The 19,230-nt window shown below is 37.9% G+C and overlaps 1 protein-coding gene across 5 annotated transcripts in view; it reads left to right on the forward strand.

The window, feature by feature from the left end:
* The window catches only part of LOC117923700 (polycomb group protein EMBRYONIC FLOWER 2-like), a 56,648-nt gene that overhangs the window by 17,902 nt on the left and 19,516 nt on the right, over positions 1–19,230 (forward strand). For 4 of the 5 annotated variants that reach the window (XM_034845280.1, XM_034842484.1, XM_034843212.1 and 1 more), the window contains exons 4-10: positions 48–165; positions 249–414; positions 503–529; positions 3,048–3,187; positions 10,281–10,343; positions 10,450–10,568; positions 18,254–18,318. In XM_034845280.1, coding sequence (XP_034701171.1) covers positions 48–165; positions 249–414; positions 503–529; positions 3,048–3,187; positions 10,281–10,343; positions 10,450–10,568; positions 18,254–18,318 — 698 coding nt within the window. The remainder of the gene's footprint in view (positions 1–47; positions 166–248; positions 415–502; positions 530–3,047; positions 3,188–10,280; positions 10,344–10,449; positions 10,569–18,253; positions 18,319–19,230) is intronic. The other variant, XM_034843913.1, reaches the window with a different exon arrangement.

Here is a 19,230-nt window from a genome sequence, read left to right on the forward strand (position 1 = left end):
TAATGATCATGAATACTGATTGGGCTGCTGTTGGATGAAAATTTCAGATTGCAAATGACTATCTCCCTATCTGGGACAGTTAAAGATGGGATGCAAGCAAAAGATCTGTTACCTGTATACGTCTTGATGGCAAAACCTGTTTCTGATACTGAAGTTGCAGCAGGGGTATGGTAGTGTTATAATTGTAGATTTACTTTTCTGTACTGATTGTTAATTAATACTTTGCTCCTGTTATCTTATGTTATTAGAAACAGCATTCTGAAGTTTATCGCCTCAGTCGAGCTTGTAAACTGTCTTCTTTCACTGAATTTGAGGGATGGAGAAGAGCTGAAGCAAATTTTATTCTCCCTGAAATGAATAAGTTATCACTTGATGTCAAAGCTGGCAAACTAACCATCTTGCTTGTCAGCTGTGGTACTATCTTATCCATATCACACCAGTTCATTCAAAGGGTCTGATTCACTTATCAAATGACTTGGATTCTTTTCCCCTCATTTTGCAGGTGAAGCAAGAAATTCTTTCTGTGAAGGTGATTTATTTAATGTCCATTTGTATATATGACATCTTGATTTACTGCTTAGTTCTAGAATTCCTTTGGTATTTGCTTCTCTTACAACTTGCGGTTAGTATACATGGATTTTTCTCTTGCAAGTAATTCCTCAAGCTAGATGTTTTGTGGAAAAAAAACAAAAAACTTTGAAGCTAGGGTCCTAGTCCCAGGAGCAGCCTGGCCAAGTAAATTTCTGAATGGTGTGCTCCAAAAATTGAATATCTTTTGGTGCTCAAGACTCGAGAGTTGGATTAGTTTTAATCTATACTAACATCGAAAATTAAAAAAGGAAAAAGAATTCTTCTTGGTTGTGACAATTGGATTGCCCATTCTACCTCAACTGTTGATCATATTGTCAATTTTGCCCATATATCACCTGCCTGGCTGCCCTATTTTTCACATATGACCTATTTGTTTGAATGAATTTCTGATTTTGGAGCATTTGTGCAAGGCTTTTGCAACTTAAAGCTGTGTATTATTTTCTTTTGGAACTTTGCTTTAGGCTTGGTTTTCTTGACAATGCATGTTGGTAAAGAAATTGCCCAGTAGGTTTTAGCTGTATGAATGACACGTGGCTTAGATGATTATGAAGAGGCAATAATGTTCTTATTTTTGGTTCTTAATGGTTTTAAGAGTGGAATTTAAATCTTGATATATAGTAATATGGGTTAGAAAGAATTGGTATATCTCTTCTTGTTTTTGGGGTTTCAGAAAGCCTTTCATATTGGATTGTGTGTAGAATGAGATCAAATCCATAAGACGGACAAGACCTAGGACTAATCCAAATGTTTTAAGGGTAAGCTTGAGGTTAGATATAGCTTCTACCTCAGCCTTGGAGAAGAAGATGGTATCATTGATGAGTTGCAGGTGCGACATTCTTAACATAGTCCCTCTCAACCTTAAAGCCTTGAACAAGACTAGGATCCTCAGTCCTCTGAATGATCCTATTCATGACATTGACAAGAATTCTAAAGAGAAGATGAAAGACGATCACTTTGCATAAAACCTTGCAAGCCTCAACCATTCCTTTAGTTTTCCCATTAAAGAGTGATAAAAAATGTGGATGCACATCATTGGATCATTTTCTCCATTTACACCCTGAATCCTTTTTTCTGATAATAGAGAAACCCACTATCCCTAGTTTTTAGGATTGAAAAGAATCTGGGAGCATGACCCCTTACCAAGAACTGTGTATTTGGCTTGCCCAACTTTGAATTTGGGACCTTCCGCTCTTGAGTGCACTGTCCAACCAACCCAATTAACCCTGGTCATGTGTCTTCTTAAAAGCCTCCTTGGATACCAATTCCCTCCTTCCTTGGGGACAAATTCTCATCCACAATTTTGTTAGCAATCAAAATAGCATCAAGAATTTGTTTTTTTCCTCCTGTATATGTTTGGAAAGGCCCTTGTTTAGTAGTAGGATTTTGTTTATGGGAAAAGATCTCTACCTTCTTGGTTGGACATTTTTGTGTTGTGTAGACTATCTTGTATCCCATGTAGCATAGACATATTCACAAAATTTTGGATGCTCAGAGCCCAATCCCATGTTGAAGTTTGAGGTATGGCCATATATGTACTGTCAGTAAGCCAAACTGTTAAGCTCTAGGAAAACTATTAAATTCTAGGAAAAATGTTCACATGAGTATTTGGGCTCTGATTTTTTTTCTAGCTTCTCTTTTGCACATGCAGCAGCAGCAGCAGCAACAGGAACATGAATCCTATCAAAAAACAAACAAATAGGGCCTTTTATGTTGACCACTATGTGAATTATTTTCTACAGTTCAGGCTTATCTAGGGCACTGTGCTCTGTTAAATATAAGGGACGACTCATTGTGTATTTAATCAGGATTCATACACTAAGTGGCCTGTCAAAAGTTGTATGTTGGCTGTCAACTTCCTTATGTAACCTTCCTTTCTCTAAACTGGTGGTATGAAAGATACAGCAGCAGCATGCAGGACACAGGCATAGCTAGGTTTAGCTTCTTCACTGTAAGCACACATTTCAAGGGCTCATAAAACTCATCTTACATAAGCTTATAGAGCCCCTTTTGGCAAATTGCTGATGCTGAAAGTAGCCATAATTATAATGATTTTGGTTCATGGGATATTTCTTTTCTTTGGTATTTTAAATCCTTCCTTAACTATCTAAACAACATAGTAAACTGAGTTCCCAAATTCATTTGATCTTCCAGATTCTTTGCAATGTGAATATCTAAGGTGGGACTCTCTTATAGTTGGGTTTCCATATTTAATTTGGAAGACAAGCTTATGAACTATGAGGTTGCTTATAAAGGTTCTGGCTCCTTGATTCAAAATATTCCACTTAAATAATGGTTATTCATTTAGTATTCCACTTATAATTCATATTTCCATATCCTTTTCACCTTTTCACCATTTTTTGGGCATAGTTCCTTGTAAGAAACTCAATTAAAAATCATTTATTTCTCATCATGAAAATCATCTAAACTCTTGCTTTTAATACATTGTTTCTTTGCAGCTAATGTTGGAGGATATTGTCTATGGGGCAAGTTACCAATGGAATCACTCTATTCGTCATTGGAGAGGTCTGCGAGCTTGACCTTGGGGAATAGGGCTGAAATGCTCTCAAATGTTGATATGCAATCATGCTTTTTGGAGGTATATCATCATTAAAATGCTACTAATGTTTCTTGTTTTTCTCATGACACTAGACCATTTTTTTTTTTTTAAATGTTAGTGGTTGGTAGCTTTAAGAAGAGGAACAATGAATAAAAATTGTAGTTGTAGGAAAAAATAATATAAAAGATAGGAAGGAAAAGGAAAAAGAAAAAAAAAACTTAGGGCTTATTAAGGAATTGTTCTTGAAAATGGTTTTTTGTTGTTTATAAAAACAGCACTTTTTTGTGCTTTATAATAAAAAAAACAGTTTTCTGTTCTTTATAATAAAAACAGTTTTTGAAAAAAAAAACATGTTTGACAGATTTTGTATTGAAAACAATTTTTGGAAAATTTGTTCTAAAGCCATTTTTTTTTAAAACAAATTGAATATTTGAAGTGTATTTAAATATTGGGAACTTTTGCATCATACATAAATGCATGGTAGCTTCACATAGAATAAGTGGAGAAAACCGTTTTCCATATTTGCGTTCACAAATAGAATTTTGTTCTTGAAAACAATTGTTTTAAGAATGAAAATGTTGCCCTTCGATATGCAGTTTAAAAGAGTATAACATGAGGATTTGAAAGTAACGAGAAGGAGTGTTGAAGTCTCTCTCTAATGAGAGGGGGTAGTTGTTGGTTTGCGGTGGAATCATAGTCCTTTGAAGTCTTAGTGGAGGAAGTTCGTGGGAAGTTAAGAGGAATCATTGTGGAGAGAAGTAGAGGATTTTCATCTTGGATTTAATTTGGGGATGGGAGCCTAAGGAGGCTGCTGGAAGGTATTGAAGAATGTTGCAAGGAGGAAAAGGAAGGAAGATTTGTAAAAGTTTGGGAGGATGAGGGGAGAAAGTTCAGGTTGGAGAGGCACATCAATGGGGCGGGGAGGTTCGTCCTGTGCTTAGTACTTGATCTTGAGGCAAAGAGATTTTGTTTAGTGTTCCCTGAAGGAAAGCGTCTGATTGGGGGCTTGGCCACTTTGGTTGAGAAACTTAGATCCCTTGGGATAATATCTTTTGCTGAAACAAGGCATGCACCTATGCTTACAGCCGGAAGGGCCGATAGAAGCTTTGGCAATTTGGGGGAGTGTGAGAAGAGGGCTTTTGTGGAGGTGGCTAGAGCGTCGGCTGGAAGGATAGGTGATGCTTTATGGCTTCAGCTTGGTGGAAGGGAGAAGAGGAGTAGGGAGGAATAGTTGGGTTGTTTTTTGGTTGGTAGGTGGGGAGAAGACTCGATTTTGGAGTCGGAAATGATCTCGTTAAGGAGATGGGGGGAGCGCCTGTGGAACCTTAAGAGAGGAGTGAGGTTCTCGAAGCTGGGAGGTGCTTTCTTTCTTTTGGAGTTTGAAGATGGGGAGGATGCAAAGAGAGTGTGGAAGAAGGGGGTGCGATGTTTCAAGGATAAGCTGTTGATTTTGGAGAAATGGAGTGCGGAGGCCGGTTGTCTGCATTTAGGATCTCATGTCAAAGAAGTATGGGTGAGGGTGGTGGGTCTTTCACTGAACTTTTGGAATGGGGAGGTTTTCAGAAAAATTGGAGATTGTTGTGTGGTTCATTGGGGTTGATGAGAATACAAGGAGGTTCTCTCAGCTCCAGTGGGCCAGGATTTTGGTTAAGTCAGAGGGGAAAGAGCTTTCGGGGACACTGCAATTGGTCGTGGATGCTGCATGCTTTGCCATCCAGCTGTGGTGGGAGGTGCTGCCATGGGTGTTTGTAGTGGTGCCAATGAGCAGAAGTCGGGGGAGCGTGGGAATGAAGTTTAGGGCTGATGGTGCTAATGTCTCACTCGCGGGGAGTAGCGTGGGGAGGGAGTGGAAGCTTTTGCATGATGAAGGGGATGGATCGGATTGCACAATTAGAAAAGCAAGGGATGTAGACAACGGTGACAATGATGGTGATGAGTTGGAAAAAGGAGGTGGGGCCTCTGACAGTGTTGTAGGCTTTAGGGTGGACAGAAAAGGGAAGGGGACTGCAGGAGGAGAGGCTTTTTGTGATAAGGGGCTCACAGGCGGAAAGGGCCCTGAGCCTGTTAAGGTGGGTGGTTGGGCCAAAGGGGTACCGAGTTTTTCAACTTAAGAGGGTTTTTTAAAGTCTTTAAAGATTGGGCTGACCCAGTCTTTGTTGGAGGAAGAGTGTTGCGGGCCAACTTCAGTTTGGGAGTTGGGCCAACCCAGTTGTGGTGTAGATTGGACTGTGGGCTAGGATCGGGTCAGCTTAAGGGGGTTTTTAAAAGAGGGTAGAGCTTTTGGGATATGCCTCTCTGTTGAGTCGTGGGAAGCCGAAGAAATCTTGTTTGGCGTAGGGCTCGTAGAGGCAAAATGGGTTTGTCGGATGACCGAGAGCAATGCCTCATGGAGGAAGCTTCCAGGTACTCTTACCTTGCGCCTTCTTCTTGCTGGCTTTTTGGGGGGATAGGTCTTTTCTTCTTCTTCTTTTGTCTTTGGGTTGGAGGGGGCGATGGTTGCGGTAGGGGAGGGTCATGGTGTGGGTGGTGATAGGGGGAAATTTTGAAGCTTCTCAAGAGAATGAATGAGAGAAGATCACAATTTGAGAAGTTGATCGGGAAAAAAAGGAAAGGGCAGAAACCCTCAAGATCTAATTGGGAGCTTAAGAAGTTGGAGTGTTCGATGAATTACAGTTGAATAGGAGGGGCTTGTGGGGGAATCGGCTTGTGTTGGATGAAGCTTCCAATCTTATCGTGGAACGTTAGAGGGGCAAATGATGGAGATAAGAGAAAGATGATAAAGGCTTTTATTAAATCTCAGAAGGTGGATTTAGTTTGTCTGCAGGAAACCAAAATGCAGGAAATGACCATGGGGGTGGGAAGGTGTTTAGAATGGGGGGCTATGAATTCGAGGGGGGTAGCCCGACCCGGGGAGGGGTTGGGTTGTTGTGTTATGGGACAACAGAGTGTTACAATTGCCGGAGATGGAGGTGGGGCTTTTCTCAGTGTCTTATCGCTTCAAGAATTGTGAGGATGGTTTTTGTTGGAGCTTTACTAGGGTTTATGGACCCACGTTGAAGATGGATAGGGAAGTGTTTTAGAGTGAGCTAGGGGCGGTTAGAGGATTGTGGGGTGACCCTTGGTGCGTGGCAGGTGATTTTAACATGATTAGATTCCCTTCAAAGCGTAGTAGAGGAGGCATATTGTCCTTAGCTATGAGGATATTTTCAGAGGTGATTGAGGACTTAGAATTGAGGGAGCTGCCCTTTTAGGGTGACCTTTTCACTTAGAGTGGTGGCTTAAGTAACCAATCTAAATCGAGAATTGATTGATTCCTCATTTTTGAGGAATGGGAAGACCATTTTTCGAGGGTTGTTCAAAATGTCCTTGTTAGGCTGCTATCAAATCATTTCTCGGTCCTTCTAGATGGAGGAGAGGCCCTACTCCATTTAGATTTGAAAACATATGAATGTTCTGAGGACTTGGAGGGAAGGGCTTAATTTCAATGGGTCTGCTAGTTTCATACTGGCCGAAAAGTTGAAAGCTTTAAAACCTCTCCTGAGATGTTAGAATAAGGAATTTTTTGGTTTGTATGTGGTTTAGAAGGAGTTAGCTCTAAATCAAGTGGATTTTTGGGATAATAAGGAGAATGTTTGCACTCTGTCTTTGGAAGAGTAGGAATTTTGGATGGAAGCTATAGGGATTTATAAAAAGTGGGCTCTTCTTGAAGAAACGCCATGGAGATAGAAATCAAAGGAAATCTGGTTGAAGAAGGGGGATAGAAACACGAGCTTCTTTCATAGAATGACCAATCCCTATAGAAAGAGAAACCAGATGGCTAGAGTCCAAATTGATGGGGTGTGGATCATTGAGGATAGAGAATTAAGAGTGGTAGTGAGTAGAGCTGTCCAACTCCTGCTCTCTACTAACGATGATTATAGGCCCAACTTAAGTGAGCTGTCTTTTGAGGGGCTAGAAGACTTTGAGGTGACATGATCGGGGAAGCCTTTTATAGAAGAGAAGGTGTTTGAGGCACTGTCAAGTTTTAGCGGGGATAAAGCTCTAGGCCTAGATGGGTTCTCCATGGCATTTTGGCAGATCTCGTGGGAATTTGTGAAGATTGAGATGATGAATTTTTTCAAGGATTTCTATGATTTTGCTTGTTTTGTGTGAAGTTTGAATTCAACCTTTCTGGTGTTGATCCCGAAGAAAGGGGGGACGGAGGACTTAAGGGATTTCAAGCCAATAAGCCTGGTGGTGGGGGGGGGGGGGGGGGGGGGTTGGGGTTGTACAAATGGTTAGCTAAGGTTTTGACCAATAGGCTGAAAGGGGTGTTAGATAAGGTGATTTCTAAGGCCCAAAATGCGTTTGTGGAGGGTAGGCAAATTATGGATGTAGTGCTCATTGTCAATGAAGCCATAGACTCGATTTTTAAGAGCAACGAGGGGGCGATTCTATGCAAACTGGACATTGAGAAAGCTTATGACCATGTTGAGTGGTCATTTTTACTTTCAGTCATGGAGAAGAAGGGATTGGGGCAAAGTGGTTAAGGTTGATCAAATGGTGTTTATCCATAGTTAGGTTTTCTGTTTTGGTTAATGGAACCTCCTCTGGTTTCTTTCAAAGCTCTAGAGGCCTAAGACAGGGTGATCCACTTTCGCCTTACCTATTTGTGATAGCAATGGAAGCCCTTAGTTGTCTTCTAAAGAGGGCAGTTTGTGGAGGCTTCTTATCAGCCTACTAGGTGCAGGGTAGAGGGGGTGAAGGGGCCAAGGTTTCTCATCTGCTGTTTGCGGATGATACACTGATTTTCTGAGGCGTGGGAGGAGCATATGATGTTTTTATGGTGGTTGCTAATGTGGTTTGAGGCAATCTCTGGATTGAGAGTTAATATGGATAAAAACGAGCTGATTTCGGTGGGAAGGGTGGAGAATGTGGAAGATTTGGTTGCAAAACTTAGTTGTAAGGTGGGAAGCCTACCGTCTACTTATTTGGGAATGCTGTTGGATGCTTGTTTTAATTTTGTGGCAACTTAGGATGGAATTGAGGAAAGGTTCCGTAAGATATTGGCTATGTGGAAGTATCAATATATCGCTAAGGGTGGAAGAATCACCTTGATATGAAGCACTTTAGTCAATGTGCTAATTTATTTTATGTCTATCCTCCTTTTGCCTAGAGTGGTTAGGATGAGATTGGAGTAGATTCAGAGGGATTTTCTGTGGGAAGGTGGGGCCCTAAAGAGAACTTCATTTAGGAAGGTGGACGACAGTTTGTCTAGATAAGAGAAAAGGGGGTCTGGGGATGAAGGGCCTTGCCACACTCCATAAGGCTTTCCTTGGCAAATGGAGTTGGCGTTATGCAAATGAAAAAGAGGTTTTTTGGAATTAAGTAATAAGGGGGAAATATGGGGAGGAACATGGTGGGTGGTGTTCTCAAGAAGTTAGGAAGGGGTATGGTGTAGGCTTGTGGAAAACAATTAGGAAGTTGGGGCACCTTGTTAGCACTAGTTTTTCTTTTGTGGTGGGAAATGGGTAGGGGGTGAGTTTTTGGAAAGATAAGTGATGTGGAGTTACACCTTTATGCGAGTCTTTTCTTGCCTTATTTGTGCCATAGCTACTTCGAAAGAGGCCTGGGTGAAAGATGTTTGGATCGCTTCAGAAAGTGAGGAAAAAAGGGGAGAGGGGGGAGGGGAGTTTGAGTCCTTGCTTCTCTAGGCCTTTTAATGATTGAGAGATGGATGAGGTGGAAAATTTGTTGTTATGTTTGAGTGGGAAGAGAGTGATTGTGGACGTGAAGGATAGGGTGAGGTGGGTGGAATCAAAGGATGGCAGTTTTTTGGTAAAGGTTCTTTATAAAGCCTTAGAGCCGGACTCGATAGGGTGTTTCCCAATGAAGATTATATGGAACTGTAGTGTGCAACCAAAAGTAAATTTCTTTGCTTGGGAAGTTCTAACTTTGGACCAAGTTCATAAGAGGGGCTTTAGCAAATAAATGTTAGTTGTGCCAAGTGCATTTGGAGTCCATTGACCATCTTCTTCTCCATTGCGAAAAGACAAGGAAAGTGTGGAAACTGTTCTTTACTCTGTTTGGAGTGTATTGAGTGTTTCCTTCCTCGGTTAAGGAAACCCTCTTGGGGTGGAAAAGGACTTTTTGTGGGTAAGAAGCGTAGGGCAGTTTGGAATGCGGGCCCTTTATGCTTGTTTTGGTCATTTTGGAAGGCAAGGAACATGATTGCCTTTGAAGATGGTGTGCTGTCCTTGCAAAAGCTGAAAGCGTTTTTTGTATATTTACTTTGGTCGAAGTCTAAATTGTTTATAAAAGATTGTCCTTCAACACTAATTGATTTCATTGATTGGATGGCTTCCCGTTGACGGAGTGGTTGTTTTTTGCACATCTTGTTTGGAAAATTTTTTGTTTCAGCTGTAAGGGGGTGAGTCTATCTTTCTTGTACATCTTAAGTCGCTATTTTAATGCTTTTCCCTAATACAATACTCTCACTTATCAAAAAAAAAAAAAAAATGTTGCCCTTCAATTCTTATTAAAGCCTTATAGGAGTTTTACTTGGAAAAAAGTAATGAATCTCACCATTGAAAATCAGACAATATGTAAAAAACTTAATATTATTCATTATCAATGCAACTAGGCCTTTTTACAGGCTTTGGAAAACCCTAAAATTTAAAAAAAGAAAAAAAAAAGATATTTAACCTATGTAATAACTTATTAGGATTCTTATCTTTTCTTGAAACTTCTGATCCTTTAAATTAAAAGATTAAAGGAAAATAGAAAATCTTTTTTTAGAATTAGAAACTTAACTATAACAGCTTTTTGTCATAATAATTTTTAATTAAAAATTACTTATACATCCTAAAAAGGACTTAAATGAGTTTTTTTTTTTTTTTTTTTTGTAGAAAATATTTAGAGATATAGGAACTTTTTTTAAGGAGAAATTCTAGTAAAATGAAACTTTCCAAATTCTAAATTAAACTCAAATATTAATAATTAGCTAATTATGATTCTAAAGACCCTACAAAACTGTTAAACTACCTAAATACCCTTTAGAGTAATTTATGATTTCTTTATTTCCTTTCTTGATTATATCTTATAATTTTATAGCCATCTCATTAACTTAGTGATTCCTTTTCCTCTTTTGCAGCCATGTTTTTTGGAGGAAGGCAGTTGTATAACATTTCATTCTCCTCATGATTTGGGAACTATGGTGTGTTTTTACCCCTGCTTATTGATGTTTCCACAAAGAAATTGTAAATTTCTTTAATTCATTAACTGATCTTCTCTAATGATCCCTTTTCTTTGGCTCCCTAAAGGGTTCACAAAAAGTTCAAGTTAATATTGTTGCACAAAAGGTTGGGGCAAAAGAAAAGTCTCCGTATGCCTCATACACATATAGGAACATCCCAACTTCATCATTTTCTAACATTATCCGGTAAGTAATTTTTTCAACTCCCTTTTCTAATTTGTTCCTGTATCAATAATTCTTCTAATATCAAAATTTGATATTTTCTGCAAATTTCTTTTGGATATCTATCATATCACACATCATTCTGGAATCATTTTATGTTGCAATATCAACCATTTCTTTTGGATATCTATCATCTGCGCACATCATCCAGGAATCATTTGATGTTGAATATCAACCAGTCTACATTTATCTTTCTAAAATTGAATCAGGATTTCCTATCAGCTAATTTAAGGCTTTGTCTACCATTTTTTTTCCTTTAGAAGTAGAGATTATTGCTGAGATATGCATATTGCTAGATTATATTTAAGTGTAAGCTATATTTCTATGTATGATTTGATACTTGGATTGTATCTATCATTTCCCATGAAAGGTGTGATCTTGCCTTTTTTAATTTGAGACCAAGATGAGAAAATAATATTTTTAAGATTGACATGATTGGATTAAATTAATAATAGACAACCTTAAGATGGTTATCTACAATCAAATAAGGACGGTTAGATTTTCAATCTTTTGGGATTTAAGGAGAGGATTTAGGTGTAAACTTAGGGCAATAAAGAAAGAAAATAAAAGATAGAAAAAAGAAAAAAAAAAAAGAAGATAGGAAACCTTAGAGTCTCCCTAAAGTCTTCTAGTACTCTTACCTAGAAGAAAAACATTAGGAAAAAAATGGAGTCTCACTATTGGAAATTCCACTGGTTGCAAACAATTTGATATTACTTATGATGCATAAATTAATCTCATTTTACAACAATTAGCCTTATTTTTAGGCTTCAAAAAAACCTTAAAAAACTCAACAAACCCATTAAAAAAAGCATACTCTATAAACATATCAAGTCTCTTAAGTTTTTCATAAAAATTTTAAATGTTGTAAATAATAGGATTAAAAATGAAAAGGAGACTTTCTTTTTGGAATTAGAAACCAAAACTTTATCGGGACTTCTTGTAATAAAAGTTCTAATAAAGAAAATTTCTAAATTCTAAAAAAAAGGACTTAAATAAGAAGATTGGAAAAAAAGTTTATATATATATATATATATATATAGAAACTTCTTTTGAGAAGTTTACAATAAAAAAAACCTCCCAAGTTTTAATGAGACTTCAGTATCAACTATTTATCTATTATGAGTCTAAAGGAGCTAAAATGATTAAAAAAAATCCTTTTCTTCCTTTTATAGGATAGACCTTGGAGATCATCTCCATCAATTTCCCCTCGACTTGGAGGAAACTCGATCTCAAGATTTAGTGACTCACAACAATCTTTCAAGTTCCTATGATAACTTCCAACTGTTTTTCAAATTTATGTTTTGCTATCAAATTTTCTTTGAATGAAACATGATTTTGGAACTTGAGAAAAGTTTTTCTCAAATGAAATAATTGTAACTAGAGGACTCTTTTGTTTTTTTGTTTCTTTTTATTTATTATTATTTTGCAAGAGATAATTCTTTGCTAAGCCAGATATTGAGGAGAAAGGGTCAGCTGTAGGTTCAGCTGTGTATAGTTGTGGGTACAACTGATTGTGTTGTTGTTGATTAGTTATGATTTATTCTGTATCATTGTCTATTATTTTGTATAGTTGGCAATCCTAAAATAGCCTTATGTACTTTGTATAAATACCCTTGAGATATATGAGAATATTCATTCAATAATTTATCAAGTTGGTATATTAGAGTGAAAGTAAAGAATTTCCGCTACTGCCTAGCTGACACTCCTTCCATTCTTTTTCACCCTCTTCATTATCATGTCATGTCTACAAAAATAGATATGAATATTTCTGATAGCAAAAAGTCATTCATGGTGACCATTCATGAGACCATCTCTCTAACAATTTCTATTAAGTTAGATGGTGCTAATTATCATATTTGGTCTCAAATTTTGGAAATTCATATCGCTGCCAGAAAGAAGAAGGGATATATCATAGGAAGGAAGGTTGCACTTGTAGAGGATGATCCAAATTATGATGAATGTGAGGCTAAAGACGCTCTAGTCAAGTCTTGGCTCATTAATTCCATGATTGACTGGCTGATGTCACACTTTATGTAGTGTGAACGGCTAAGGAGGTGTTGGATGTAGTCAAGAGGAGCTATCTTGATGTCTCTTACTCTTCTCAAGTATATGAATTGATGAAGAAATCATTTCAATCACGCCAAGGTGGTCGCCCTCTTGTAGAATACTACAATGAGTTAAACTCAATATTCATGGAGCTTGATTATTGAAGACCCAATGATATGACGTGTGTAGCTAATATTAAGAAACAAAGGAAGCGTATTGCTGAGGATCGGGTTTATGTATTTCCTGCAGGTCTTGATCACAGTTTGGATCAAGCTAGTGGTCATGTTTGGCCATTGCTCCTTTACCAAGTCTAGAGGAAGCCTATTCACTAGTTTGTTGTGAAGTACAGAGGTAGGTCACCATGGGAACAAAAGATCACTCTAAGGCTTTCACAATGGCTGTCCATAAGAATAACACAATAATGAATATCTTTTTGCTTCAGTGTCTCTTTTTTTTGTTCTTTTATTACTTTATCTTATTTATTTTGTCATTTTTGTGACAAAAAAGTGGGAGAAAATTCATTGTTGATTGTGTGGATACCCATTGCATTCATTACTCACATCCATTCCCTTTACCTTGATTGGATAGAATTTATGAGTATTTTTTCCCACACATTGCATTACTTGTGTATTTGGTTGGTTGGTGTCTGCAAGTCACATGTATTAGGGGATTGCTTGCTTTTTGATGTGGTTTGATTGCCATTAGCATATTAGAGAATGATTTAGTTTTGACAAGAGTAATTGAGAGATGTGTAAATTTTGTTTGAGATTAAGGTGTTTGTGTAATTTGTAGTCTATCATAAAATTGCCAAAGATGGAGATTATTGGTACTTTAGGTCATATAGTTTAAGATTATCAATTTTGTTCCTTTCGTTTTAGCTCAAGATCTTTTTACATTCTGTCTTACTTTCCATTGAAGACTTAAGGTTGCAACGTGATCAACTAGGATGACACATGTAAATATGGAAAAGCCTAAGAAAGGCAAATTGGATTTAATTAAAATCATGGTGTGGACCACATGTTTTTAAACCAAGCAAAAATATTTTCAAAAATGTTTTTGAAAAATGTTTAAAAAATCCTCGAGTGCTCAAGCGTTGGAGAGTGCTCAAGCGCTCGTATAGATATCCAAATCTCCACAAATATCCTATTTTACATATTTTAATTGATTTTATTTTGGAAATCGTAATTTGAGTCCACTAGGTATTTGTATCCTATGAATACCATGATGAAAACGGTTTTGAGCTTTTGATACTGAGTATTGAGAAAATCTAATTTGCCTTCCCATTCTCGAAACTCTCAAATATGTTTGACTTTCCATTTGTTTGGTTTGGGGAGAGATGGATAAAGTGGATAGATTGGTGCATTTCCACTGTGAAATTCTCTGTTTTAATTAATGGTTCTCCATTCGGTTTTTTTCAAAGCTCAAGCGGGTTGAGACAAGGAGATCCCCTCTCCCCTTACCTGTTTGTGATAGCCATGGAAGTGTTTAGTAGTATGTTGAGAAGGCCTATTAGTGGGGGCTTCTTATCTGGGTGGAGGGTGAGTGGTAGGAGTGGTGAGGGGTTTCAAATCTCACATTTGTTATTCGCGAATGACACGTTGGTTTTTTGTGAGGAGTCTTTAGATCAGATGACTTATCTAAGTTGGCTTCTCATGTGGTTTGAGGTGTGTTCAAGGTTGAAGATCAACTTAGAGAAGAGTGAGCTGATCCCGGTGGGGAGGGTGCATGATATAGAGGGATTGGCCTTGGAGTTGGGTTGTAAAGTGGGTGGGCTCCCTTCTTGTTATTTGGGATTGCCTTTAGGGGCACCTTTCAATTCATTGGCTGTGTGGGATGGGGTTGAAGAGTGTTTTCGCAAAAGGCTTGCTATGTGGAAGAGGTAGTATATATCTAAAGGGGGGAGACTCACCCTAATCAGAAGCACTCTTTCTAGCATGCCTATTTACTTTATGTCTCTCTTCTACTTGTCAAGAAAAGTGAGGTTGAGATTGGAGAAGATCCAGAGGGATTTTCTGTGGGGTGGGAGAGCTCTCGTCCAAAAACCTCACCTTGTCAGATGGAACTTGGTTTGCTTGGAAAAAAAGAAAGGTGGGCTAGGTAGCTTTGATGAATAGTGCTTTTTGTGCAAGTGGAATTGGAGGTATGCTAATGAAAGAGAGGCGTTGTGGAGGCATGTAATTAGCCTCAAGTATGGAGAAGAGGAGGGGAGATGGCGTACTTGGGATGTAATTGGGAGAAACGGTGTTGGGCTTTGGAAAGCAATTAGGAAGAAGTGGTGACTATTAGATGGCAGGTTAGCTTACCATGTGGGTAATAGGCAAAGAGTGAGATTCTGGAAAGACAAGTGGTGCGGAGATGGGCCACTTTGTGAGTCCTTCTCCTCTCTTTTCTCCATTTCCATGTCTAAAAATGCTTGGGTTTCGGAGGTTTGGAACCCCGTTGGAGATGGGGATGACTGGACTCCTCTTTTTGCAAGGGCATTTAATGATTGGGAGATCGATTTGGTGGAGCGTTTGTTGCAGAAGATCCATGCCTTTTGGGTTCAAAGGGAGGAGGAAGATAGAGTGATCTGGACAACTTCAAATGATGGTGCTTTCTTAGTTAAGTCTCTTTATTCTATGTTGGAGCGGGGAGGTTCTTCTATGTTCCCTAGCGAAAGAATTTGGAGGGTAAGAGTGCCTCCAAAGGTAGTTTTCTTTGCTTGGGAGGCTTCTTGGGGTAAAGTCTTAACTTTGGAGAAACTTCAAAGAAGGGGGTTCTCTTTGGCAAACAGGTGCTTTCTTTGTCTTTCTGAAGCAGAAACGGTGAATCATCTCTTACTTCATTGTGTTAAGACGCGGGTCCTGTGGAACCTTCTTTTCTCCCTTTTTGGAGTATCTTGGACTCTTTCGTGTACAGTGAAGGCAACCCTTCTTGGATGGAATGGAGTGTTTGTGGGGAAAAGATGCAAGAGGGCTTGACAAATGGCTCCTTTATGTATATTTTGGTTAGTCTGGAATGAGAGAAATAGACTAGCTTTTGGGAATGAGGAACTCTCGCTTCAAAGATTGAAATATTCTTTTGTATGTAATCTTTAGTCTTGGGTCAGGGTTTCCTTAGTAGTGAGCCCTTCTTCTCTTGTAAGTTTTTTAGACTGGATAGGCTTCTAGTAAGGGAAGGCGGTATGTATACTCCCTGTATACTTCGAGGGCACCGGTTTTTTGGTGTTTCCTCTTTTTGATTAATATACTTACTTTTTACTTATCAAAAAAAAAAAAAACATCCCCTTAGGTGCTAAGGTTAGATTCACTAGAAACACATGTGGTGCTGTGTCGCAGATGTGAAGTGCAATGTAGGTGTTGGATAGTAAGACTTAGGGATAACATTTGTCTATTAAAATTGTGTATTGTACTTTTGAATAGTGAATTAGTGATTAGAGGTCTTTGACCCCATGGTTTTTTACATTCACACGTTGTGTGAGTGGTTTTCCATGTAATAAATCCTGTGTTCTTGTGTTGATTGTCTTTAGGCTTTCCTAAATTGAAAAGTGGTTATTACAGGATTAAAATATTTAATTATTTAGCCCAAAAGGGTTTAAACATCTATTCACCTCCCTCTAGGTGTTACCTTCAGGTTGGATGGAATTCTGATGTGCTTCTCTTTCTCTCTCCCTCCAAATTGATATTCTTGTAAGGCTCACACTTCAGGCATGATTCAGTAAATATTCCTGTCAATACTGTAGAAAAGTGCTGAGTTTTTAATGAAAGCAAAAATTTATATATAGGGTTATTATTTATTTATTTATTTTTGAGGTTCTAGCACTTGGATAAGGGCAATATGGAAGCTCTCTTTCTCAAATAAGATAACTTGATTTCACAATAAGAATTGACCATAGAGAAAACCCTAAAATGCTGTATGCAATTCTATGCAGGGTTTCACATGACTTTCATATATCTTTTCTTTTGATTTTATTTTACATCGTGGTGTGGGAGATCTTCCTTTTCCATCATTGAGACTGGATCTTAAGGTGTGTAATACTGTTCTTGGCCAGTTCATCTCCCTTTGCATGACAAAAAGTTGTGAAGTATAATGAGTCACTTCTGCCTTTTCATCTTCCCATCTCAGATTGCTGAGGAATTAAAAATTCTCATTCAAAATAGCCACAAAAAGAAACTCCAGGTCAAACTTTTATCACTCAAGTAATGGGATAAGCCTGTCAACTCAACTTAGATTAATGAACCCTTATATCCCTGATTCTCTGCTGCCTGTTGTGTTCCACACGAATCATTTTTCACCTTTCAGCTCTATCTAAGGGCCCTCTCTTCTGTCAAGCCATAGGCCATCTTGTTCATTTGATTGCCTGTATGAATTGCTTCTTGACCTTTTGTTTGTGATTGCAGCATCTTCAACTTGAATCAAGTTTATTTCCTTATGGTTGCAGTTATTTGCTGTGCATGAAAAAACTAACTTGATGACTTCCTCTCATCTTTTGTTTTCTCATTTCTTTTTGATGTATTTGTTCTTCAAAGTTCCTATCCCATGTCTCTCTATATAATTGGTATCTTTTGTTCCCACAAAACCTCTGTGGCATTTATTCCCTGACTGATAAGGTGATACGTTACAAGGATTTTGTCATAGTTACAGGTGATAATTTTTGCAATTTTCCACACTAACAAGTGGGCCCCAAAAAGGTTGTGGAGACCAAAATGAATCTAATGGCTTCATTTTCTAGAATTCCTCAACAAGCCAGAAAATTTACTTTACTCTCTAGATCATTCAAATTCCCTTAAAAGGATAGAGCTGCATTATTTTATCTGTGATGATCAGTTAGGCATTGATCACCTCTTAGTTGCAATTAACTGCTACGGAGCATATAAAGGAGGATGTCTGTATTTTGAGATAGTGCTGTAACCACAAATCATCACTCCAGATGGATGATTGGGGTTGAATTCCTAGAACTGCTTCTGCAGCCTCCTTTGTGAACACTAACATGGTCACTTTGTAATGCATACTTTTTCATTTTTTATCATTCGTTCTTGCTCCTACACTTGCTAATTGCAAATTTTTCCATAGCTTTTGGCTACTTCAGCAATCCACTAAGCCATTCTCATACAAAGCTTTGTTCAGTTTTGAGATGCAAAAGTTGTTTGGAAAGTCTACCTTTCTGAAGTTAGGTCCTTGATTTTTACAAAGCCAAGACAGGACTTGAAAAAAATTCTTTCCTGCTTTTTATTTTATTTTATTTTGCAAAATTGTTAGCAGATGCAGTTAGGTCTAGCAGCAGGTAGCCATTTTAAAATCTAAGGCTATCGCCATTCTCGTTCTGCCTTGTAGAATGTTATTGTATGTATTGGTTAACTTAATGCTTTGCTGTTCAATAATCATGTAACTCAGGCTTTCAAATACAATGTGGTTTCTTTGCCTTTTTTATGATTGTGCTGGCTGGTTTCTTTAATCGTATTTAAAGTTTTCCCTTTTATTTTAAAACCAAATAAACATAAAACCAAGGATATGAGCCTATCTTGACTGTGTGAGTTATTTCCCTCTGCTCTTCTAGTTAGTCTATATGTTTGTTGGCCAATTGAGGTGTTTTATAATTTTTGCTTCCATTTACTGTCTAGGTTGAGGGCTGGAAATGTCATTTTCAACTATAGGGATCGCAGTGACATGCCACAAAAGATTGAAGGTAACATGAATTTCTTTGTCCTGGTGAAATTTTTGGTTTTTTTTTTTTTTTCACCTTGGAAAGAGTGAAATAGCAGTACTTAGTGCTGTCAGCAAAGAATTTGAAGAACCTATTCCTTTGATCTCCCTTTGTTTGGTCAAATGAGTCATTAAGAGAAGGGAGACTGTCTTTTATGGTCTGTGGATAGATTAGAATGGATTGTGCTTTGTGCAGGACCTATTTTGGGCCTTTGTTCACGTTTCTTTATTTTCTTAGGTGTTCCCTGTATAAATCCTGTGTACTAAGGTTGCACCTCCTCTTTTTGGTATCCTTAATTTCTATCTGCCTATCGAAATAAATAAATGAATAAAACTCTACCAGTAGCCTCATGTTTGTCAATGCTAATGGGCCTCCATTGCTTCTTTTGGTTTTTTGTGAAATTCTTTCAAGAATATATCAAGAAGTGTCTTAATCACAATAAAGAGCAGATGGATATCACTTTCCGCAACTCTTTCTTGGAGTTATCCTCTTTACCACTTCACAAGATATCTTCAAAACTGCTTCAATACTTTAATAACAGACAGGACGGTGAACTGAATGTTCACAGGAATTGCCTAGGTGGGTTATTTCAATGATAGGTTAAAGAAATAAAGAGTTATTTCAATGATAAATATATTCTTCAACATAAGCTCAACTTCTTTCCAGGCTTTCTTACATTGCCTAGGTGGGTTTGTTGTGGTCAGGAATGTAGGTTCAGCACTTTGTAAATGGATTGCTATACAAAAGGACTTTGATTGTCTTGCAATACATCTATAAACTTTGTGATCACTATGAAATATTTTAGAAGATCTCTACTGCCAATCCATAATTATGAGATCACTGTAGAAGTGTATTTCATCTGCAGGGAAACAACATTAAAAGCACCTTTTGAAT

The sequence above is a fragment of the Vitis riparia genome, chromosome 1 (assembly GCF_004353265.1).
Source record: "Vitis riparia cultivar Riparia Gloire de Montpellier isolate 1030 chromosome 1, EGFV_Vit.rip_1.0, whole genome shotgun sequence".
Lineage (NCBI taxonomy): Eukaryota > Viridiplantae > Streptophyta > Magnoliopsida > Vitales > Vitaceae > Vitis > Vitis riparia.